Raw genomic sequence first — 24,451 nt, 5'->3', positions numbered from 1 at the left:
AAGAACCTTGAATGGGATCTCACTTACTGTTTCTCCTTCAAGCCAACCTACACGGAGGAAATGCGGAGAATGCATAGGCAGAGACCACAGTGGAGACAGTGTCCAAACAAGCGCCTTCCTCAGTGTTTGGAGTGCTTATTTTAGGATAAAGCAGACTAATTCCAACACCTTAAATAAATAGCTCTTGGGATCAGCAAACCTAAGCCAGGATGGACGGACAGAAGTGGTGATGGAGAGCCAGCACAGGTCAGGCTGGGGCTGTTCTCGCTGCAGTGTGACACAAGCTGCTGCAGACCTGCTGGCCAAGAAGAGTGGGGCTGAAGGGTTGCATGGCCTCCCTGAGCACGCAGCTGCTGGTGCTGCGGTTTGGCAGAAAGCTGGCTGTCGCCTCCTCTGTCTGCTGCTGCCAGGCTGCCCCTCAAGGCTCCCTCGTTACTGCAAAGCGAAGTGCAAACATGAACTTTGTGGGGCTGCACTGCCCTTGGCCTTTTCGCAGTTCCTGGATGAGATCCGTGCTGTCGTTTGTCTGGGACCATGCCCCTCTGGGAGGTGCAGATGTGCTTCAGCAGCATGTTAGAAAATGGAAGTGAGGGGGAGAGCTGTGGGTTGCTTCAGCCTCTGCTTCCATTGCTGCCAGCCGTGCGGGGCTGTCAGCGGTGGAGAATCCCTCCTAGCTCCCTACCATCCTAGCTCCCTACCATTTGCATCTCCATAACTTCGCTAACTCAGCTGAAACCAGACCCTAATATACAAATATCCACCTAAGAGTCAAGGGCACCCAAAAATGAAGGATGTAGTAGAATAACAAAACCCCTATTATATGTTTTCCACTCTTTGAAATGGTTGATGTCATCAGGCTTTTTGTGGAGTAGCACAGGGCAGGGTTGAAGTCTGGCTTTCTGCATCAGACTCTGCAAAGCTCCAGCTATTCTGCCCTCTCCTGGAGCATTCCTTACCTGCCTTGTTTCTTAGGGAACCAGAGATGGCCGTTAAGGAAAGATTCAGAGAAGAAAACAGTAGCAATCCTATTGATTACTTCAGGAAGAGTATTAAGGAGAAAGTGTAAAGGACATTTGTGTAATACAATGCCAAAGAGCTAAACGAGGCCAGTATGACTAATGGAGAAAAAGTGAAAGAGGGAGAAAGAAGCTAGCCAAGACACACAGGAAATAGTGGAGAGTTTATCCTTTGAAGCTTTTCCAAAACTGTCCTTCTAAATTTCTCTTAGTACTTACGGTGCACTCCCTGAAGGAGCCAGTCCGTGGTGCCGTGGGCATCTCTTCACTGTCTCAGTCCCTTTCCCGGATGCTCTTCATGCTCTTGGGAACCCCTCTGCCTTATCACATGCCTCAACCAATGCTTTCAGAAGCTCTGCACTGTATTTTTGGCAGGACATTATGCTCTGCTGTGCTACACCAAGCCTTTTGTGCTTGCCCATATTCCCTTATGGGATTCAGCATCTCCTGCATCCTCCACCCTCTCTTTGGCTCAGCCATTCCAGTTTGTGTTCGGTGCTGCACGTACTAAATCTGTAATGTCTCTATCCCTCCCTCTCAGCTCTGTGTTTGGAGCTCTGCACTCACAGTTTGTGAGGCTGAGCTCTCCATACCCCTCAGTTTTGCAGCTTGTTTCTCCTCTGTGGGTAGTGGTCGTGCTTCCATAGCTGGGCGCAGCCTCCCACAAGGCATTTGAGTAGCTCTGCCTTCTTCTGGAGCAAAATGGGCAAAGAACTGCAGTGTGTCCCTGCACAGGGCCTGTTAGGCTTCCTGCTCTTGGGGTCTTTAGTGTATACATCCCTGAAGTGAGCAACTGCTTTTTCAGCAGTTCAGCAGAGAGCTGTGTCACAGGCATAACTCTGTAGGTCCCTCAGGAAAAAAGCTTCAGGTGAGTCCTGCCTACAGCATGGCTTGTGGGGGGGCAGGCTTCGGCTCCTAAGTTTGGGGTGAGCCCTGTGGATTTGGGGTGGCAAAGAGAGCTTTGGGGCAGCAGCTATCACTGTTCACAAAGACTTGGCTCAGCCTTCTTGTTTGGGGTAGTCGGTTTCTCATAACGACCAGGCTGCACCTGGGTTGTTTTGTATTTTCTTTTTTTCAGAAAAAAAAACAGCTGTGCAAGCATTCTGCTTTGGGTGAAAGCAAGCACAGTGTGCATTAAAGCTAAAAACAAGGATAAGGGAGGGAAAAAAAAAAAAAAAAGGAAGTGAAATATCAGGTCCTTTCCCCTGCAGAAAGGCTGTTGGTTTGTGCCCTGTCTCCCGCGCTGCCTGGTGATGGCAGCCAGGATGTGGCACTCACGGAAGGTGACAGGAGGCCCAGGGAGGCTATTTGCCCTCCGGTGTAAAGGGGCCCACTCTGCTGACTGCTGGCAGAGGCTCGTACGTCAGTCACTGGGTAGCTGCGTACCACCGGGCAGCAGATAATCTCAAGTGCTGAAAGAAGAAATCCACTCCTTGTCAGGTCCCATCAGTGTCCCTCGCATGAAGCCCCAATGCTTCTTAAAGCAGCATACGCTGCGGATGAGGCTAAGTGCCGTATTTACTTGGTAGCCTATGGCAGAGTGCCGAGAAACGCTGCAGGTGGTAACTGCTGAGTTAAACCATGAAGGTCCTGGGAGGGATTTGCCATGGTTAGATAACCTGTAGGCTCCAAAGCCCGTCACGTCAGGAGCTTGCAATCAGTGGGCCTGGCCAGGCCAGGTGTCCTCTCATCTTGTGGAGGGATGGGGAAGCCAGCAGGGAGGGCACCATGAAAACTCTCGCCATACCGCTTCAGCTGGTCTCGTGCCCTCAGACTTCAGGCCCAAGTTCAAAATTCACTGCAGCATCTAGCAATGCGATTTTGAAGGCACTAGGGAAAGGTACTTGTTTCAATAAAGACAAGTAGAAACTGACATCCTGTTATAACGGCAGTTTGTGGAAAATGAATTTCCCTACCAGAGCCTTGTGGTGTAAAAGTTTGCACATGCAAATTTTAACATCAAGTATGCAACTCGCTCGCTTCTCATACATACCTATTTTCATTTTCATTTATGGGGAAATAACTTTGAAAAGCACACATACAAACAAAAATTGTGGTAGAATGAGCCCATAATAGAGCTTTCAATAAAATGAAGAATTGCTCAGCTTTCCAGTAATTTTGTCTGTTGTATTTTGTGCAGCATTGTCTAGCTGCCTGATTCTGTGGATATCTAAATCTAGTTTCCCCCCCGCATTTATCCCCTTTTTACAGAATCTTCTTATAATTACTAGTACTTAGCAGAAAACCTGAATTCATGCTAAAGCATTTAATTAGTCAAAATTGTGTAATAGAAGATTTTTTCCAGATACCACTTAATGATCATTAGAAGGTCTGTTTCAAAGCCCACTTAAGTCAATTGATGTCTTTTGTTGACTTCAGTGCATTGTGAATCTGGCTCAGTATATTCAGAAATTTGAAGCTAATGGCTACAATAGCAGCAGGAAATACTCTCTGTGGATGGCCAACTTCTGTGGTTCTCCATTTGCTTCCGTAATGGCGTGCTGAAGAAGTTTTGGATAAATGTAATGAAAGGCCACTTTCGGTGAAAAAGCAACGAAATTCAGAGCTGCAGAGGAAGATATTTTAATGTTTCATCATTTAAAAGCTATTTTTTTCCACTTACATGCTATTTATGCTCCCATTGAAATTAAGGATGCAACTGATACAACACGGAATTGCTTAGATATTGTAGTGGCTTAAGTTTGTTTGGAAGAATGATATCCCCACAGCAGTGACCCTAGGTCTACTGTTATTTGTATAAAACTATTTCTATTTTAATGCTGTTCTCTCGTTTCAAGAATAGCCTTTTTATTCTGTTATCATGGAAAAATGTGAGAAAGTGACTTAGATGGGCTTCACCAAAGCCAGTCTTTTTTCATCATTTTTAACTTTCAGTTCCACACGAGCTTCATGGAAGCAAAAATACCAAAGTAATGAAATCCTGGGGTCTGTTCATGAGATGTTTCTGGTATGGCAAAAACGCAGACCTTACAGAGAACTTGAGATTACGTTCTTGCTGTCTCGTACCTTTGTTTTTGCCAATTCAGCTCAGTGAAGTGGGTGGAAATACTGTCACAGTGATTTACTTTGTACTTTCCGTGCTCTCATCATGGAAATGCAAATTACTCTGCAGCAGGCCAGACACTGGAGAAATTAAGTATTTTGGTACAAGGTTTCCAGCCAGAATTCTAGCCTGAGGAGTTAGATAAGCATCCAAATCTTTGCATCCTTTGAAGTTCTTCTCGAGTCAGAATAATTTTGAACTTGGTGAAAGTTCATGTCCAGACTGAGTTTCTAGTAACTGAGGGACGGTCTTGAACATTATTTCATTAATTACTTCAAACCATAGCAGGGTCAACATTAGAGAGCTTGAGTTTTAGATGAAAGCCTGCCTCCTCTCCTGCTACGCACCATTTTGTTGAGATTAGGGGAAACAACACAACAAATGTATAGCCTGCAGGGCTTTTTTCTCCTCACCAGCTCTGCAGCTCCTTCTCAGGCCACCTTTTTGAACAATACAGGAGTCACCGGTGTCACTGGAGAAAGAGGGAGCTTTGTGGAGTGCTGCTGGTGAACTTCAAAGCATCCAAGGAGAAGTGTCATCAGCTGTCCCCCAGCTTTTGGGGCATAGCTGGTCTTTGAGAAATACAGCTCTTAATGACGTGCCTAGTGCTTGGGCAGGTTTGGTGGGTAAAATACAGCCTGGTAATGTGAGACAGCTTTCCACCTCATTTTTCAAATACAGCACCGCATGGGTGATGGGTGACCCAATTGTTACTGAGCACGGGGATACAAGAGAAAAGGAACCTTCCTTCATCACTGAGACACGCGATGAGGATGGCATACGGCTCCCTCCACCTGCTCTCCGTGCCTTGTAGGTGAATGAGCACCCCGTGTGTCTGTGGTGTGGAAGGCGAGGGAGCAGAGCACTTGTTGTCAGAGGAAACTGTGCTGATGAGATGGGCTTAAACCAGAGAGATGCGAGTTCCTCTGGGGGGAAGAAGGAGGGTGAATTAGAGGCAGAGGAGAGGAAGCAGAGCTTTGCATTATTCCTCTAAGGGTTGTGTTGCCCTCATGTTGCTCTTTGTCATTAGCTGAATCACTGGAGCATCCTGTCAAATCAGCCTCCTGCATAGATTTTTAAAGCCCCTAATTGGCACCTGCAAGGTTACAAGTTAGCAGAGTGTCTCTGTTTGCCCTGCACTGCCTTTCACAGCTTTTCCCCCAGCGCCAAGGCACTGGAGTGCTACATGGTCGATAACCCGCCGTGGCATGAGGCAACCCAGGCTATCGCTGGGATCCCATCACGTGCCCTGGTGTTCGTGTGACGCAGAGGGCTCCACTTTTTTTCTTTCCCTTTTAACTGTTATGCAAATGTTTCTCCATGTTTCCTGTTTAGCACAGACTCTGAGCCTCTCTAGACATGCTATTCCAAGCTTGGCCTGCTTTCTGATAATTGCATCTGCATCCAGGCAAACACCCCTGCAGGGTTTCTCTGCTCCCCCAGCCTTGCCAGCTCTGCTGGACAGCACCCTGCAAGGCCAGGGCTGCGCAGAAAAGGCCTGCCAGCAGCTGGCACAGCTCTGGGGAGGAAGGCAAAGCCACTTGGTGCTTCAGGCCTCCTTTTTTTTTGTATAAAGGAGATTCCTCTCCTTTGGCGCTCCATCCTCCTGAGCAGAAAACCGCTACTGAGACCCCCATTTGGTGTCCAACCCCTACCAATTTCTGGCTTCTCTGGGGGGATAAGAGCCAAGAGAGCCCCCCAGTGACAGCACCTGCAGGAGTCATGTCATGAGCGTGGTCCGTTGCTGCCTTTTGGGAACTGTTGTGTTCCTTTGGAGGGGAGAAGAGGCACGGCACTGCTGGAAGGGCTTTGAGGATGATCTTTATCAGATTGCTGTTCCGAGAGCTGGGAATCTGTCGTTGAAGTGCAGCCACTGCTGTCTTGCCACACAGTGGCCAAAGCCTGAACTAGGAGAAGTAAAGTAGTAACACTTCCCCTTCATAAAGCCCTGAAGGCTTGCACAAAGGACTTGCAAAAGTCCTACTTGGACGAGTAGTAGGTTAGTTTTATCCCTGGATTACAGCTAGAGAAGGCAGCAGACTGTGGAAAGCAGGCTGCTGCCTGTGCTGGGGAGTGCAGCACAAGGCTGAACTGAATACGTTGTGGGGAAGCGCTGCCACAGGCGCATCAAGCCAGATGCTTTTTGCATACCTGAGGTTGAAATTATGACCTCTGAAACTATTTCCTCTCAGAATTTAGTTTCCAGGAAATTAAAAATATGCGCAGGACCTTCCATAGTCATACACTGAAAGCAATGAAAGTAAAGTAACTCAGGCTATTTCCTTTTAGTTGGTTTCTTGCGTAAGTATGCAGGTAGGAAGTGTGTATTTTCTTTCTTGTCTGATTTTCTCTTACTGAACACAGGCCATGCAGTGCTGTAACTGAACTCCTTTCTCTGAGCAGTAGTCATAAATCACTGCCTCATCTCTTGCTGTAGGACAGCCACCAAGCTGGGCCGTGACTGGATGCTGCCATCCATCACTCACTGGGTCTGAACGTGTGCCACCACAGCACCCACCAAGAGGTTTTCAGAAGTGAGTCTCCTGTGCAGTCAGAGAGCAAATCTGCAGGGAATTTCATCTTCTGCAAGCAGGAGATGCCCAGGAGGGAGAACTGGGTTGGATGATCACTGCCATAGCTAGTGTGGTGGTCCCGTTCCCCTTGAAACAGCTGGTCTCCCTCATCCAAAGGGAACTTTGCTGTTGGAGTTCCAGTTTCTGAATGGTTACGGTGCATGATGCTGATGTCTGAATCTCGGTACCACTGGAGGATTGCTGTGGGAGTGGGTGCTGCTTCTGTTTGGTTTTTCTTCTTTCTTGAAGCAAATTCAGCTTACACAGCTCTCTGCAAATATCAGTGCATATCTCATAGAAGAAAAGAGTAACAGGTCTTTTAGAGGAGGAGACAAAAATGACATAAAGGAGCTCTCCTCCTGTTTTTTTGGTGGAGTAGCTGTACAGTTGAGATCTACCCAGCTCTGGTTTCCTACTGTATAAGTGGCTTTGATCTAAGTGCTGGTCATGAGCCAGTTATGCCTACAGAGCTGTCGCCATCAGGTACTGTGTATCACTGAATTCACAGCAGTTGTGGAAGCACTGACCTGTGTACATACATGTTTATATGCTGAGGCACATACACGAATCCGTTAGAGCCTCCTGATATACTTTTCACCAGTTCTTGAAGTAGCTTCTTCCAGAGATCCTAGATGTGGAAGTGGATCTGTCAAATGGCTTTTGAGTCTGCAGCATATCTTTGAAAGAATAAGACTGATACATGTGCAAAAACCCTTTCCTCCATCCTGATACACAAGGAAGGTCAAGTGTGATGTGGTGCTGGAGTTGCTTTTGTTGTTTTTGTGTGGTGGTATCAAGGAAGAGAGATCTGGGGTGGCAACCAGTGTGCCAGTAAACCCTTGTCCTCTTCACAGTTCTGGAAAACTAGCACCTTCTGATTTCCTGTCGAGTATCTGACTTGCACTCAATGGAAGTTGGCTGTGTTTGGGTTTGGTGGAGGATGACATCTCAGGAAATTAAAGGACATCAAGAATTAAGGCACGAGTTCCTAATTACTCATCTGATCCCTGCTGAGGAGGTGTTCATGGGTGGTTTTGTAGTTTGTTCATGTTTTGATTGTTAGGATAGATTGTTAGGATAGCAGCTTCAGGACAATCAGTTATTTAAAGGACTAAAAAAAAAAAAAACCTACCTAGTTGTTTGTGTCTTCATCTTTAGGTCATTTTCTTGCCTTTGTGGATTCCTGGAAATTTGTCATGCCTGACTGTGCATTGCTTAGACTGTGTCTTGTTGCAGAGTTTATTTCGGTTATCTACAGTCTCCACAGTGCTACGTTCTCTCCCTTCAAGTTAGCCTAGGTCAAATCAGAGCGGTTACAGTGTGGCTTTGAGCAGCACAGAGCAATTTTGCTAGCAGCTGAGGAATTGCACTGACTTCATCTCTAATGAATACCCTTAGTAAATTCAAGTTCAAACCACATTGCAGTCATGATAGGAATTTTGGGTAAGAACAAGACTTGTGCTAATTACAGGGACTTAGTCACAACTTATTAACTCAGAGTTAAAGACACGCTCTTAGAAGTAGCCATGCTTAGACAGATTGGGAATGGAGAGAAAACACGGTCTTATGCTTAAGGCTCTGAACACCGAGGTTCCAGTAATTGGGTTTAATTTCTTGTTGTGCCTTGTACTTTTTATGTCACTTCTTTTCTTTCTTTCTCTTTCTGTGCCTCAGTTCTGCAGCTATTAAATCACATTGCTCTTCCACTCTTTGTCTCCCCTACATACATGTCAAGTTCTTCAGAATGGGAATTTTATTGTATTAGTGGAGTATGCAATACATAGTGCCATGTGGCCACTCCTGTGCCTGTGGGAGGTCAGGAGAGCCCTAAATGCCGTGCTGGAGCTTCCATACTTTGGGAATTTGTCACCACTTTGGGTTGTGAGGCAGGAGCAGCTTTGGATGCTCGTCTAGCTCCTGCCGTTGACTCCCTTTGGTAGACTTGGGACTTTTCTTTGAACTTTGAAACTTTGCTTTTTTTCTGTCCTGCAGGGCAAGGAGTGCTGAGGCTGAATAAATTATTTTTTCTTAAAGTATCTGATTGCTAAACATTATACATGGTTATAAGTCGAAGAATCCCCAGCATATGTAGAGTAGTGGGAAATGGATAAATGGGAAAAAAATGTGTGGCGATATGTAGTACGTTCTAATACCTAACTTCTGATCTTCTGTATTTCTTTTTGTTTCTTCCAGGTGGAGCGGGAAATAGCCATCCTGAAGTTGATAGAACATCCCCACGTTTTAAAGCTGCATGATGTTTACGAAAATAAAAAATATTTGTAGGTATTACTGGCTTTTGCCAGAGAAAGGGGAAGGGAAGGATGAAGGATGGGAGGGAGAGGAGGGTTTTGGACTCGGTGTCACTTCCAAAAGAATGGGGGGGGGGGGGGTTCACCTTCATCTGGTCTCCATGTCGTATCTGATATTTGAATGAGGAAGGAACAGTCCATATCTTCTTGGCTTTTCTCCTTTTCTTCTTTGTACTTTGCTTATATGCTGTTTCTTTTTCTACTTAAAATGGAGGAGAGAGAACAAACCAATTTTTTCTATCAAGGAGCAAGAGGAGAGGAAGGTTTGTACCTGTAAGATCTGGAACCATTTGGAATCAAAACCGTAACAGATTGTTAAGTGAATGTTTTGGATAACCTCCCTTGCCTAATAGTCTTCATTGAATCCCTTGACTCTCACTGGCAGTGTTTTAAATTTGCCATCAATAATAAATTTCGGTTTTGAGGGCCACTGAAATCTGCTCATGGTTCAGCAGTAAGAGTTAACTAGCAAAGCCTTTCTTTCCCAGATCATTGCCAGTTCCAAGCAGGGATGTTGCCCACAGACAGAGTCATTTTAGCTTGACAGTGCACTAGATATGTTGAATCTGTTGTCAAACAAACAGGCCACATTAATCTTGGCACAACAGGAAAAAAAAAATCAATGCTCTCCAAATGGAAAAGGGCAAACCAGTAGGGAACTCAATGTTATTTTCAGCTTTTTAACAGGTTATTGCAAGTAGAAGAGAGTGTTTAAAAAAAATTAAACTATTTTTAAGAACCACCATCCATCAGTGACCTCTCCTTAATGTCACAACACAAGAAGGGAATAACTGTTTACCCAAAGAAAGTGTGTTGAATGGAGGTAACAATCCCTCGTGGACTTTTCAGCCAGCCTTGTTACTGGAGCAATGAATTCCTGTTCTAGGAAGTGAGGCCTCTGTGCCAAAGGGTTAGCTTAGTAGAGCAGGCAGTAATTTCTTTTGGATTTCCTGTCCTCCTCTGGGGCAGCGCCTGCCATTTGTGGTGAAGTGGGTTTGCCAGAGTGCACTCGTGCAGGCAAGGGGTGGAGGCTGGCTCAGATGCTTTCTGAGCTGGATGCTGAGCGCTCTATCCTCAGTGGCACAAATGGTCATGGCTCCATTAAACCTGGTTTGCCCCAGCTGAGGACGGAGGCCTAGATGTGATGCAGACTGCTGTGTGTGCAGGAGAGGGATAGGAAAGGGAAATGAGGCTTAACAGCCAGGATATTGTCCTTTAATCCAGAGAAGAAGGGGTTGGTGCCATTTGTAAGAGTGCACGCCTCTGTGTTCTGCTTTCAGTGTGGGTTGGATCAGGCCCCAGGCTTTTCTTCAGTTAAGAGAGAAGGAATATTCTTTGTGATTCTTGTTTATTTGGATGTTGTGTATTTTAGGTGTACACACACACACCAACACATGCCCTAACCCAGCGTGCAGCTGATGTGTTCCAGGTAGGTGTGGTATACCCGTGTGGTGCAGACAACGTAGGAATACCTGAAGGACGAAGGCCGTGATCATCACTTGGAGTGAAGAGAGGGGTTATAGAGGTACTGAAGCATTTTTGTTGCTCTGAACACCAGTGAAGTCAGAAGCTGAGCTGAACAATCCTTCTTTCCCCTGAAAGGCTTGGGGCATATTTTGCTCCAAACAAAGAGTATCTAGTGCTCAGAGCAGTGGGGATGGTCTTACACCAAGACTTCCAAAAATGACTGCATTTCTTGGCAGACAAGTTATCTTCCTGCTGAAGATCACCTTGTAAAGGGAAAGCATCCCATATCTTTAAGCTGTATCTGGAATTCCTGGCTTCTAAAACATGTTGGGCTCCAAATCGGGCTTTGCCAGTGACACAAAGTCATCTTTGTGCCATTGCTCCCGTCAGAGCTGTGTCAGAGCTGCTGTCTGCCTCTCCGCACTAAGGCACTGAATCCCTCTGCTGAAAGACACTAACTCCCTGAAAGTGCCAGTGACTCCTAATACATTTCATTTTTTATTAGTCACTATCTTAAAGAAAGGGCATAATGCAGAGCTGTTGCCAAGCCTTCCTGTTCAAAATTAGAAACAATCATAGTCTTGGATAAAAACTAAGAGTTAGAAGAGAGTGCCTGTGGAGGGGTGAAGTGTGTGTGGGATGAGAAGTGCATATGCACGTACTTTCCCAAATAATAAGACACTGTGACTTCTAGTTCTCACCAGCACCAAAAGAAGGATTGCTCTCTGGTTGTGGCAGCACCTTTCCATCATGCCTGCCATCTCAGCAGTAATGATAGTGGCATGGTTTCAGAGGAGCTTGTGAATTATGGGTGATATTTCAGATGCCAGAGACTAATCACGATGCAGCACCAGGGAGTATTTCCTCAATTAATGTTAATTTCACAAATCATGTTTGACTTTTGGTTTATGATTTAATTTGTGACAAGGGGCTTTGGTTGAGTAGATTCCTAATGCAACCATGAATCAAGTCCTTTTTCCACAGTTTATTTAACACTGAAAATGAGTTTCAAAAAATAATAACAAAAATTTGTTAGCATATCTGTGTTAGCCTAGCAGTCATTTTCCATTTGTTTTGTTGGTGGTGGCGGTGTTACTGGTTTTATCAAGGTGGTTGGAGAGATGGAGATGGTTATGAGCCCTAAGACTTTGAGCTCTATATGCTATATTTTGAGTTGTCGTACTTAACCGTAAGACTGTGGACTGCAATTCTAGATACAGAGGGGAAAAATGCAGCTCCACAGCAGCTCTCTGTATGTGTGCTGATACACCACACCAGATACACATTACATTGGCTAAAATAGTATTATTGCAGACAGTTGTTCTATCTTGTATTTGTTGCATGATCACACTGACAGCCTTTAAGCAAGATTGGGACCCCACAGTAACAGGTAATTTAGAAATAGCTATAGGCAATCTGTGCCTCCCTGTCTCCCAACAGATAATGTTAAGGGACAAAAAAGCCTGGAAAGATGGGCAGGGAGGTCGTCCTCCCATTTTAAAGATAGAGAGTGAGGTAAAGCAGGCTGGTGTGGGGTAAGTCCAGAGCACTCTAACAACTTATATTGCTGACTCATAATAGGGAGTGATCAATGAGCTACCAAAATTTGAGTGTGCACCAGTAATTATGACTAACCAGGTTCAGATGGTCAGGAATTGTAGGGAAATGTAAATAAACTAAGGGAATGAGCAAGGTAACAGCAAAGCTGAGTTTTAGACACGTTCTTTAATGCACAGTGGAGGGGAAACAGTCCTTTAGTCTTATGGTTTCTGTGTGGCAAATAAACCACATTAACTGGGGTGATGGTCCTCTTTCCTCTGTGCTACATATAGAAAAGGTCTTCCCTGAATTGGCCCAAGATGGAATTTTGTGTAGCAGAGGAGGGAGGAGTTTATACATTATTAACAGCTCTACCACTGTGAATGAGCACGAGGTTCTCATGAACAGGCATTGAGGATTAAATAAGGGGAGAAAAACCAGCATGATTGAAGGTTTTTTCTAGGAAACAATCTTACATTTTATTTTTAGATCTCTGATAATGTACATTTATGCAGTAAACTCAGTTTTCCTCGTGGTCTTATAAAAGCAATTGTCCCACTGTTGGAGGAACTGTTTGCATGCAACAGAATTACCATCATAGAGTCCAGAGGGAAAGGACCTTCCCTTTCCAAAGCAGATATGTCACATTGATACAGTTTTGCTGGAGAAGTCCTGACAGAGCTGGCATTATCTGTTCAATCTCATTTCATCATCTGTTCGGTTTAAATTAGTGGAGTTTTGGCAGGGGGTGGGAATGAGATAGAATAAAGACATCCTTGGACCACTCTGTGCCCTTTTCTTGTGGATGTTTCTACTAGTATGTCTCGATTCCCTTTCCATCAATATGGCTGTATATATACCAGTAAATTTCTACTCACAGGTGCATGTAGTTATTTGTATATATATGTATATATTTAAATCCAGGCATTTTTTAATCTTTACGCTTCTGATTTTTTTTCAAATTTTGTCGGAACATTTATTTTAATCTCCTTGTTGTTCAACTTGATCAGCATTTTAAAGAAGAATCTGTTCTGAGAGAAAGAGTGGACATCAGAATATTGGCATCGTCTCCCATTCTCTGAAATGCACCATGCATCAGCTCTTTTTCCGAGCACAACAGTTCCCCTTCTCATCATTCAGCAGGACCGTGCTATCACTGGGCAAGTGCCCAAGCCTCGTTGCAATGTACACAACACGCCACCTCCTGATTTCAGAGGTGAAGGTGCTTCCCAATGAGCCAGATAACAAAATTAAAATGTCCTCCTACCCACCACAGCTTACGGTTCTGGCTTAGACAAGACCAGCTGCCAGTAGGTGTCAAAGACTTACAGCTCCAGTGCTGTCTGCAGAGGCATTCATGCTGCCAGTCCTTTCCTGCAGGGTTTTCCTGTAATTCTGTTCCTTTTTTGTTAAAAACTAATTGTGAGGTGACAGAGGATGCGAGAAAGAGAAGAAAGGATTCTGCTTGTTTTTTTGTTATCGGTAGCCCAGGACTTTGGCAATCGATCCATCTGTGGGGAAAAGCTGTCAAAAGGCAGAAGGAGGGTTCAGAGAGTTGGAGTGGCTCCAAGGGCTCAGCACTGAAAATTAATTTCTTGATAGGCATGCTTCTTGGTAGTCTGGTCATGGGGGGTCAGATGCTGTGGACACAGGGAAAGAAAACAAAACATGACTGGAAGACAAAATGATGTCCCATCTGGGCCACGGTTAGAAATGAGAGAAATGTTCACAACCAGCCACTTTGGCCCCTTTTCTTCTGCTGCTGAGGTGTTTTAGTACTGCCAAGAATTAGAGGCACAGGGGCGGTTGGAGTTGGGAGCAGAGCCAGTGCGTGTGGGGCTGGGTGTCGCAGGTGGGCCTGGGGCCGCAGAGCTGGCGGGAGGCCGAGGGGAGCGGGTGCTGAGCCCGGGATGGTGTCACGGCCTGCGGGACGCCAGCCTGGCATGGGGTGGTGCAACACAGCCTTAATAAGCTCTGCCCAAAAGCCTGATGGTGTCCTCTGCTCACTGCCTGACACATGATGTGGTGAACATCCGTGGTGTTGGGCCTCTTGGCCTGGCATTGGGAAGCAGGCCCTCAGCATGGCAATTCTCTCACACAAGCAACGGCAAAGGGGAGATGCAATTCCACATCCTCAGCGTATTTAAGGGCTGAAATTCTCCTTCAGAGAATTTGTGTGCAACTTTGGGTGTATCCAGGCCTTTGTCATTAAAGGAAAGGCCTCTCAGCACTTAAGAATAAACCCCAGAAGTGTACGGTCTCTGGCAGACTTGCAGTGGTGAGCCGACGCATGGTGACTCAGCTCAGCCCGTCCTGCACAGAGGATCCCTCTGGTCTCTTCCATCTTGTGTGCCCATTCAGGAGATGCTGTGGTGCCTTGGCATGCGTGACTGCTCTCCGTGAAGGCAGTGCTCGAAACACTTTTCATCCCCAGTAAGTCACAGGTACAGAGCGCAACAGCATCAATTCCTGCTACCTCTCTTTCCTCTCTAAAACCCCCACTCTCTACGTGTCCAAACAGAATTTGCAACCCAATATGATCTCCACTCAAACAAGCAGATCACAGTTAAACTTGTCTTTTGGAAAAAGAAATCTAATGCGTGCACATTTTCTTGCAGGCAAGGAAAAAAATAAAAAATAAGGAGTTCCTGGCCTGGTGCCAAATTAGGGTTTAAAAATTCATGCCCGCCATAAGAATTTATATAACTTCTGAATAATTTATAGGCTGCGCCAATAACAAGGGGCTTAATATCTGATAGAGATTATTTAATCAATAGAAAACAGTGCAGGGAAAAAGCCGTCAAAGAATTAAAGCTTGTCAGTCAGGGCTGGGCAGCTTTTAACCCTTCCTCTGCTATTGAGATGTTGTTTCATATATATGCATGAAAGGGTGTTTTACAAACGGAGTGGTAGCATGGGAGAGGAATCGCCAGGACTTTTTTTTTCTAGAGGCTTTTCTTTGGCAGTCTGTCATTCCAGACAGATCTCTTACTGATTCACCACAGCTTTGAAATGTGTTGAGTTTTCTAGCTCTTAGCTGAAAGTAGTTCGTTTTTGATGAGTCATCTGCTGGGGATTTTGGTTTCCTGTGGGATGGTTCACACTTCAACAGGATTGGTGCTGGTGCCTAGCAAATGGCATTTGTGGTGTGGCTCTTTTGGTTTGTGTATGATTCTGTGGCTGATCTTTGTGGAATAGAGCAAGAGCTTTTTACATGTACGGGCTCTAAGAAGTGTAGGGACAGGAAAGAGCTAAAGATATATCTGTTTTTATAAAGGAGATTCCTGCTTGACTTGTGTCCCTGGCCTCAGTAATTGCTTGGACATCTGTGTCAACTCCAGATTGTCTTAATCTATGCCATGTTCCCTGGTCTTCATATTATTATTCTCATGATTTTCATATAATCATCATCTATTAAATGATATGACAAGAGTAGATGAGCATCTCAGCACATATGGTCATTTCACAAAGTTCCTTACCCATAGGCATTGTACCACAAAGCAGTAAACTCCTCAGCATGGAGGAAATAAGCAGGAACTCCGCTGATTTTCCTTCTTTTTGTCTGTATCTCATCCTGTATAATTGTATCTGGGTTATACATCTCGTAGTGCACACCTGAATTTGTGCATCTTAAAAGCTAGCCAGCCCCACATGAATACCCAGTCTAATTTCTGGCATAGTAAAAGCCCTAGAACATCACCCAGCGGTGACTAAATTCAGGCACATGTAGAAGACCAACCTACTTGTTTAGGTTTAATTGAGGTTGTGCATCATATGGGTAAATATTGTACCATTCAATAAAAAATGGAATATTAACTGCTTCCCTAACGGGCAGCTAATCACATGCCCTGTTGAACCTGTTGCCTGACCAAAACAAGAAGCTGCATGAGTTGACTACCATTCCTAGAGCACCAGAGACTATTCTTGTTACTTGTATTATTTTAGCATTTATAACATTTACCTGAAATACCTTGTGTTTCAGTATGAGCTTTCATCAAAAGATCTCTATCCATTTAATACTTTTATAGTAATAAATACATTTGTATCGCCCCAGAGGATCTAATTTGTGTAGCTGTGAATGTCTCATAAATTTTCTTCATCTATAAGGCTGAGAAAACAGGAACTGCATACCCACACTAGGATGTATAGTGATGGGCTGCTGTGGGCAATCCCATCTGGCACGAATTTTAGTATTTCACACCATTCCTGCTAATGGTTTACAGACAGCTTTTCATCTTCTACAAATTATAAGTGGGGTGTTTGTTTTTGTTGTTATTATTCTGCCATAGATATCTGGTAATGCATGATCCTGGTGTTTTCTGTGCCAGACGGTCTTTCTTTAACAGCATTTTTCCAGGCATTGCTCAGAGCCAGCCTGTTTATTTTGTTGCAGCCCTGCTTTAGAGGTAGCATGTAGCAGTATTGCCTCAGTGGGAGTACTGTGAGTTAGTTCTCAAAGTTCCCCAAGGCCTGGGCAGAGACATCCTTTAATAAGGTGTAACATAATCCACCAGGTGGGAAGGAGAAATCATGATGTCTTCACAGCTGTTTTAAGTGATGTCTTTGTAGTGTTGCAGCACAAAGGCAATCTGATCATGGAAAAGACCTTGCTGTACTGGCACTGGACAAGAAGGGGGCAAAAAGAGAATCTGTGTACCAGTCAGCTTGGAATTCAGATCACAAAGCAACTGCTGATGATGGGCAAGTCAAGCTGCTGTCAAGCATTATGGCAAAGAACGGTCTTCAGGAATGAGCTGAAGAAAAACAATGACGTAGCTCTGTGGTTAAGAAGAATGGTGTCCTTCCAAGAGTAGGGGATGTTGTGAAAGCACAGAATTATTTGCCTGGAAATTTAACAAATGCATGGAAATTTAACAAAAGAAGGTGATAGTGGAGACATGGAAGGAGTGGTCGAAGTGGAAAGCTAAGAAAATGATATTGCAGTGATGATCCTATATGTATTTTGAATTTGCTAGTAGTAGGGCAAGAATATATCAAAATGAAACAGAAGATAAATCAATCAATATAGAAGTTATCTAGCTAAAATTAGACAAGAATTTTTAACATTTAACAGCCTCAAGTTGCACAAGGGGAGGTTTAGATCAGATATGAGGAAGAATTTCTGTGAGGTCTCTGCTGGTTCCTGATACAGCCAGAATCTGAGAGATGCGAAGGTGGTTTAAGGCCATTTCTTTATATTCATCTTGGCTACTCCATCTTTTTTACATGCAGAAATCGTCCCTCCTTTGCAGTACCGTTTGGTTTCTGTTATTATTTGTTTACTGTTTGGGTCCCTGAAAGAGTAAATAAAGTGAAACAGGAAGAAGGAGAAAAGAAAGAAAGGGAAAAAGAAAGAAAATAGTCTAGGGTTATTACTTTTCTAAGCTGTGTGCATGCTTCTGATTTGGTGTGTAGTGGGTCATCTGAGGTTAGGAACTTACTAGCTTTTACTGGGGAGGTGGTGATGCTGCGATGCAGATGGAAAGATTGCAAAGGGAATAGATGAAACACAGCTGCATGCAATCTCTCAGCTCCCCTCCAGCAGTGAAACCATTCTTGCATTAAGCATTTAGCTTCTTTGTCTTGAAAAACCACAGTGTTGTCTCCTTGAAGCTCAGAAACTTCACTAGAGATGTTTTGTTTCATGTCTTGGCTTGTAGCAGGGACATGAAGAAATACCATGCAAGCCTTGTGCCTTGGTGTCCTTATGAAAGCAAGCTATGGCCTGCAAAAACTTTTGCAACCTCTTAAAGAATATTATCTAGTGAGGAAAATCCTTGACTGAGAATTTATTTTTAACACCATGTGCAATAGGCTTCATATCAAGCTGCAGAAGCCTGTTGGTTTCTCACTTTTCCAGTCCTAGCAAGCAGAGAGGAAGCTGGTGGGGACAGCATCGGGTAGAAGGGGCAAGAGACAACAGAGACGTCGCCCAGCTCAGATGCTGAGTAACTGTAAAGAACAGGAGGTAATGCTCGCAATGGTTGTCTCATGTGAAATGCAAGGATTAGAAGAGCTGGTGTGTGCCTGGAGCATCCAAGAGGTGAGAGCTAAGTGCTCTTATGGAGTCTTTTGTCCTAATGTAGCCTCTCTCTGTATTATCCCTGCAGGTGGGGTGCCTGCTGCCAGCCTTGCCTTTCCTTGAGCCTTCCTTGCGATGGCAATTACAGAGCAGGGCTTGTTCCATTTTTACAGTGGGAAGACTGATTCCATCAGTCTTACATAGGCAGGATTTGAAAAACACTTCCTTCACCTGTAAGTCACTTTTCATCTTCTAATGTAATAGGAGAGTAGTGCTGGCAACTCTTCTGGGTTTTTAGAATTCGTTCCCTTGCTCTGAAAAAAGGGGAAAAACAGTAGTAGAGTGAGATGAGAGCATGTTGTATCTGGGAAAGATAAAAAGGGAAGGAGAGACACAGGAAAATACTTCTTAGTGTTTTCTCTCCTTCAGGCTCTATGCTATTTACCTTTTCCTAGGTCCTCCAAGAGCTGGCACTGGCATGCTTCCAATCCCATAGCACTTTACACAAGTAAAGGATTTTAGTCACTGGTGTGGACTCAGGAGATCTGGATTCTCTTCTGTGCCACAGATTCAGGAAAGATTTTGTGTCTGTACGCCTTATTTTCCAGCCTCTGGCATAATGCTCTTTCTTTCATTTGTTCTTTCTGTTTGGCTTGAAAGCCTTTCAGAATGTGTATGTCTTTCCTTTATGGAGTTATTCACATAAAAATAGAGAGAGAGAGACAGAAGTATGTATACATAGTATTTAGTGGGGATTGGGTAAGCTGCATGGTGGTGGTTAGAACTGGTGCAACACTTGAAAATGTTGAAACCCCCCTCGCTGGCCTGTTTGGAAATAGCGTGTGTACTGACTGCTGCTGTGCCCCATCATGTGCCAGCAAAACCTTGGCTGGCACTGAGATGGAGGCAGGTGCTGAATGGTGTCCTTGTTTAATCAAAAATCTCCTAGTTGGGGGCTATCCTAAAAAAAAAAAACGTAACACAGTTGTACTGGAGGGAATAGGGTTGGCAGGTGACCAGCTGCAAATCTGAGCTCAGAGATGCTGGATGCAACATAACCACATCGTACTTGTGGAACAATCCCTGCAGCATTTATTTCTTGCACTTGACCACTAGGGAATGTGTTTGTCGTCCTTCTAACTCCTGTCACGTTAGGGGCTTTGTCAGATCAGGATACATCGTCGCTGTGCTTCTCTATGTCCCTTAGCTTGTCATAGGCACAAATCTTTTTCAGATGTTCTCCCCTGTTCACTTGCATTATTATATCTGGTGCTTCTGGGTGGCAAGCAGAAATGAATAACCTTGTAAATGCTCCCTGTCTTTCAATTTGTTTTATTTTTCGTACAACATGTCAGTGCATTTTTGTTGAGTGTTTTTAATAAGATGAAGTTGATGAAAATAAATTGCTTTGCAGTTCCTGCTGTGGGTGACAGAAATGCTGGGTCTGTAATTTTCCAAAACTGCGCATTTGAAACCAGTGGAGAGGGTTTTCTGTATGCCTGTAACTGCAATCATCTTCATAAAATTCCTCCCAGGAAAAGAAAACAGCTATTTGAATTTTGGGGGCAAGATGCACTGCCGTATCCAGCTTCTGCTGGGCACAGTGAGAGAAGGAGCTGTCAAGGAGAATTTTAGGATTGATTCTGTGCCAGGTTTGGGTCTGCCATATGGGATATTTAGCCAAATCTGTCTCTAGTATGAGAGGGAGAATGAATTATATAGCAAACCCTTGTAGGACAGTGTCTGTTAGCTAGGATTTGGAAAGCAAGGACTGGGACTTGAATTTGTGGACAGCACAGTGCCCATGGCTACTGCGTGTCAGCTTTCTTCTGAGTGTTTCAATGTCTTGCTGAAAAAACATAATGCAAAGGAAAGGTGGTCTCCATATTATCAGGGTGTACTCAGCAGACAGTCTGGCCAGTACCTATCTCTTCCAGGAGAGAAGGTAATCCAGATATTCAAAAAGTGATTTTTGAATCGAGATTTTTCTCTTTTTTTACTCATTTTAATGAAAAATTGTCAATACTGCCATATTTTTAGAATTGTTTCTATCTTGTTAGAAAACGCTGAAAATATAGTTATGATTCCCTAAAATTTAGAAATTCATTTCATTGTTCACATTTTTGTGCTTCCATCCTACTCACCTAGCTGTCAAGACAGTGTTAATGCCCGTCCCTTGCTGCATTCTCTGCTGCATTTGTGTAAGAAAGGGAAGTGCTCAGATGGCTCTGGGGCTCCACGAAATGCTGTCTCTTTTTCTGGCTGGGATATGAAACGTGGCTGGTGCACAGGAGCTGCTGCTGAAACTGGAGCTCAGGTCCCACTTCTGCAACTTGAAGGCTAATGCCATTATTATTAAGCCAATTTTACTTTCCTCATACTAGCTTGTACTCCTTCTTCTATTCCATCTTTTTGGAAACTCTGAAAACAGGAATAATTAAGCCCCCAAGTTTATGAACTATTCCCTCTTCCATTCCAGAGATTTCCTCGAAGATTACATTGCTTGAGGTACAGAAAGACAGTATCCTGGATTAATTTTGTCATTGTCCTCTGAAATTTGAAGAGTTGGATTAATACCAGAAATAAAACTACTTTGCTGTACAGCAAAGCCTCGAGAGATGGGGATCATACTGCACATACTGACCAGCCCGATCTGTTGTGCTGACCACGCTGAGCCTTGTTGGTATAAGAACAGAGACACACACTCCAAATTTGGAAAAAAACTCCAATTCTTGTTTGCAAGTTTTCCAGTGATGGCTCTCAAACAAACTGCCAAAGGTTTGAAAGCCCCATTGCTTTATTGCCTTACAGAAGTCACCTTTCCAATCACCTGCCTGGCCACGAAGCCCTGAAACTGCCTTCAGAGGAGCTAGGCAGTGAAGGGGGAGTGTGGTTCTGCCCCTCTTACAAAGCTGAAGGGCATAAAAGCCAGCTGAGCTGCTTGAGACAAAGAACAAAAGTGAATTTTCAGTTTTAAAAAATCATTTGTTGTTTATCATTGTCATTCCAGACCCTGAGCAATAAAACCAAATAATCTCACTGCATAATTTTTCATTCTGTGTTAGAATAGTATATGCTGGGCAGTCAGGCAAGGAGACAGGAGAGCTCAGAGCAGCAGTGGAGATGGAAGAAGTCCACGGAGGTTTCAAACAATCCTCTCGCCAATAGAAGTCTACAGTTTAGTCCAGATTATATCTAATTTATTTTTAAATGTTTCAGTTGATGGTGTTTGTGCCACTCCCTTAGGGAAACTATTTCCTTTCCACTATTACGCAACATCTCTAGAGATTTGTTTTAATATGTTTTATTAAATTTATTTTATTTTTTATAAGTTTTCTTCTGCTTGGCTGCCTTTCATTACACCTGCTTACAACAGGAAGATGGTCCATCCATGGCAAGTGCTTTCCTTCCCAAAGATTTCACTTTTCTCTCTTCGATTGTTAAGAGTGCTATGTGAGGACTGGGGTTTTCCTCTCTTGCTCCTAGGCCCCTGTTGTGCCACATTTATTCGCTCAGTTCTTAACATGTGAGTTGGGGGGGAACAGCTGCTCCAGCAAATAACTGCTGTTCAGCAGCAAGAGCTGAAGCCCTTTATTGAGGCTGCACACATGTAGTTCTTTTGATCTTTTCTCATAATTTAAACTATTCACCTTTTTTTTTTCCTGAACTCCCTCTAGTTTGTTGACATCTATCTGGTTCCCAGGTGTCTAAGACAGAGCAGTACGTGAGCGCAGCTTTGCCAAGGCTGTTTTATAAAGGAACTGTCAGCTCGGTTAGGGGACCTGCGCCTTCCTAGTATGCAGCCTCACTCCACAGTAGGTATAAGCACATCAGCTTATACCTGATTATTCTCTTCTTCCCCTCCTGGTTTCTTGGGTCATTTTTGGCTTCCACATTATTTCTCACTAGACTATGAAACACCAAATCCAACAAATCAATGAAAGGCTGATTAGTTTCAAATAATTCGCTTGTCTAAAGTTTGCAGAACCCCTGTTAATCTGCAGGGGCACCTGTGTTAAAAATATTACTCTCCCCTGATTTTAAAATTTTAATCATCTTCTACTGTTCTTTCCAGAAGTGTTCTCCTTGGCCATGTGTAAATAGAGGTGTTTATATAACTGTGTGTGTGTGAGAGAGGCTGTATGATAGCTTGCTTACAAAATCCTGGCTTTGTCTTTTTCTAGGTATTTGGTGCTAGAACACGTGTCAGGTGGGGAGCTCTTTGACTATCTTGTAAAAAAGGGAAGATTGACACCAAAAGAAGCCAGGAAGTTCTTCCGACAAATCATCTCTGCTTTAGACTTCTGCCATAGTCATTCAATATGGTGAGTACAGCCATTTCCAGCAGGTGTTACCTGTTCATAAAAGCACGTGTTAAAGGCATCTTATTTCTTGACACTTTTATTTACTATTAAGTAACTGATGTTGTAAAGCTCTAAAGGCATTAAGTGCTGGCATATTTTAAATACGTGGCTGTCGGTGAGACTGCACCAGTGAGAGAGAGACCTTTCATGGAGTACGTTGTCCTTCATTTCTCACTGGAAGAGAATTCATTCACAGGGAATGCTTTAACCAGGAAAACCAAAACCGTCAGGGAAAAGCTGTTTAATTTCCATCGTTCATGGTGGCACTTGCTAATAACTGAGAATTACAAACAGTATTTCAAAATGAATCCCTGAAGAAACTTGGGACAGTTACCAATACAGACAAGTCATTTTATGGCATCCTTCAGTTTTTGGAAGCCCGCTGGCTTTTGGCAACTTTGACTGAGTCCCTTCTGGGCATTTGAGTCATTTTTGCCTTTAATTTCCTTTCCAGTAGGGAAGAACTTCCTTGATCTGACTGCAATTGATATTAACTAGCTCCATCAGTCGATTTAACCATCGAGTATGGTTTAACCTGTGCATTCAGGTGGTGGTTTACATTGGACTAGTTTCCACTTCATCTTCAGCAAGTTTAGGTAATTTAAATTATACTGGAATTAAGTTGTTATGATCAGTCTGAGCACGAAGTTTCTGTGCAGCTGCTGACCTGCTTATTTCTGAGAAATGTAGCTCCCCCCAGTTAGCTTGGCTGGGGGATACCATTTACATTATGTTTGCGTGGCTGCTTCTCCATAGCCACAGCCAGCCACAGACCTCCCCTCTCCAGGAGGCCAAGGGCTGCTGTTAGATATTGCAGCAGAAGGATTTGCATAATCACCATGTGGCTACCTCTCGGTAACCATACAGTGATTTCTGTACCCCCAGTTTTGTGTGGCGAACTCCCAACCCAGATGTCTGCAGCACAAATGGCTGCAGCAAAAATGGATGCCTAAATATTTCGCTCGGTCTTTTAGCCTGCTCCCTTTATGCCTCTGACTCAAGTCAACATGCAATATTAATTTGAAAGAGAGCATATTTCTAATAAATGGAAAGGGAAATAAGAGCCTTTCTAGAGGACATATTAAGAAGAGTATACTGTTAGTGGAAGCAGCAGTCCAAAAACGGTAGGTCTGGGTGGGAACGTCCTGAGGACAATGCCTACCTGGCACAGGCAGGTTTATAATAGCCAGAGAAATTTCCAGAGAAACTGAGAGCAGGTTGTTTGCCCTGACTAGAGGATCTAAGTTTTCTCTGTTGGCAGATACCTTGGAGGAGTTTTGTTCTATGAATTCCACAATTTTTCCTCCCTGCTAATCAACTGGTTTGAGGGATCATGACCTTCTCATAATCAATACAATCCTTCGTAGGCTGTACAAGTGTAACTTTTTATGTATTCTGACCGGGCAGTGGTTTGTATACATAGGTGTTTCTGTTCCCTACTTGGCTTAACACTTAGATACCCAATCCAAGAACACTCAAAATATGTTTAACTACAACTGAAGAAAAGTAATTTTGCTCTTTTGAATGAATATGCCAGAGAAATGTGATTCACAGTTGGGATAGAAGTTTCTCAGAAAGCATATGTATATACACATGCACGCCAGTCCTTTGGGCTTGTGTTGGGTACCTCTTGACGTGTCTGACTTTAATAAACTGAGTGAGGATCACGGTAAGGCTGTCACCATGACAGACAAGCACTTCTGGAGGTTTAAGGGGATGTGGAATTTCCAAGGCAGAGTGCACGTCTCTCTTGAGGAGTCCATTTTCCTCTATTAAATATATTGGATTGTGGACAGTAGTCTTGTTTAGAAGTAAATCCCCTGTCTCCTTCCCAACTCCCACTCGACTAGCATCTAGTGCTGAATAAGCTAGCAGTAAATCATAAGCTCTCCTTCCCTGCCGGTCACTCTGAGTCTTGTGTGGTCTGTGTTATGCTAGGCTCTGGGTGATATTCTGAACAGTTGTCATTAAACCCTTTTTGAAAATCAGAGCATGCATAAATGTATTTGTGTGCATGTGTGTGTGAGTAAAAAAGTTAATGTGCTTTCCTAAGCAATGAAGCCTGACCTTGTCCTGTCGTGGGGCAGTGAAATGACA

At 43.9% G+C, this 24,451-nt stretch overlaps 1 protein-coding gene across 13 annotated transcripts in view; it reads left to right on the top strand.

Moving 5' to 3' along the window:
* BRSK2 (BR serine/threonine kinase 2) overlaps positions 1-24,451 on the top strand; it is a 304,035-nt gene that overhangs the window by 186,717 nt on the left and 92,867 nt on the right. For all 13 annotated transcript variants that reach the window (XM_050710756.1, XM_035539109.2, XM_035539111.1 and 10 more), the window contains exons 3-4: positions 8,847-8,932; positions 22,175-22,315. In XM_050710756.1, coding sequence (XP_050566713.1) covers positions 8,847-8,932; positions 22,175-22,315 — 227 coding nt within the window. The remainder of the gene's footprint in view (positions 1-8,846; positions 8,933-22,174; positions 22,316-24,451) is intronic.

The sequence above is a fragment of the Cygnus atratus genome, chromosome 5, assembly GCF_013377495.2.
Source record: "Cygnus atratus isolate AKBS03 ecotype Queensland, Australia chromosome 5, CAtr_DNAZoo_HiC_assembly, whole genome shotgun sequence".
NCBI lineage: Eukaryota > Metazoa > Chordata > Aves > Anseriformes > Anatidae > Cygnus > Cygnus atratus.
This window is presented reverse-complemented; position numbering and strand designations above follow the sequence as displayed.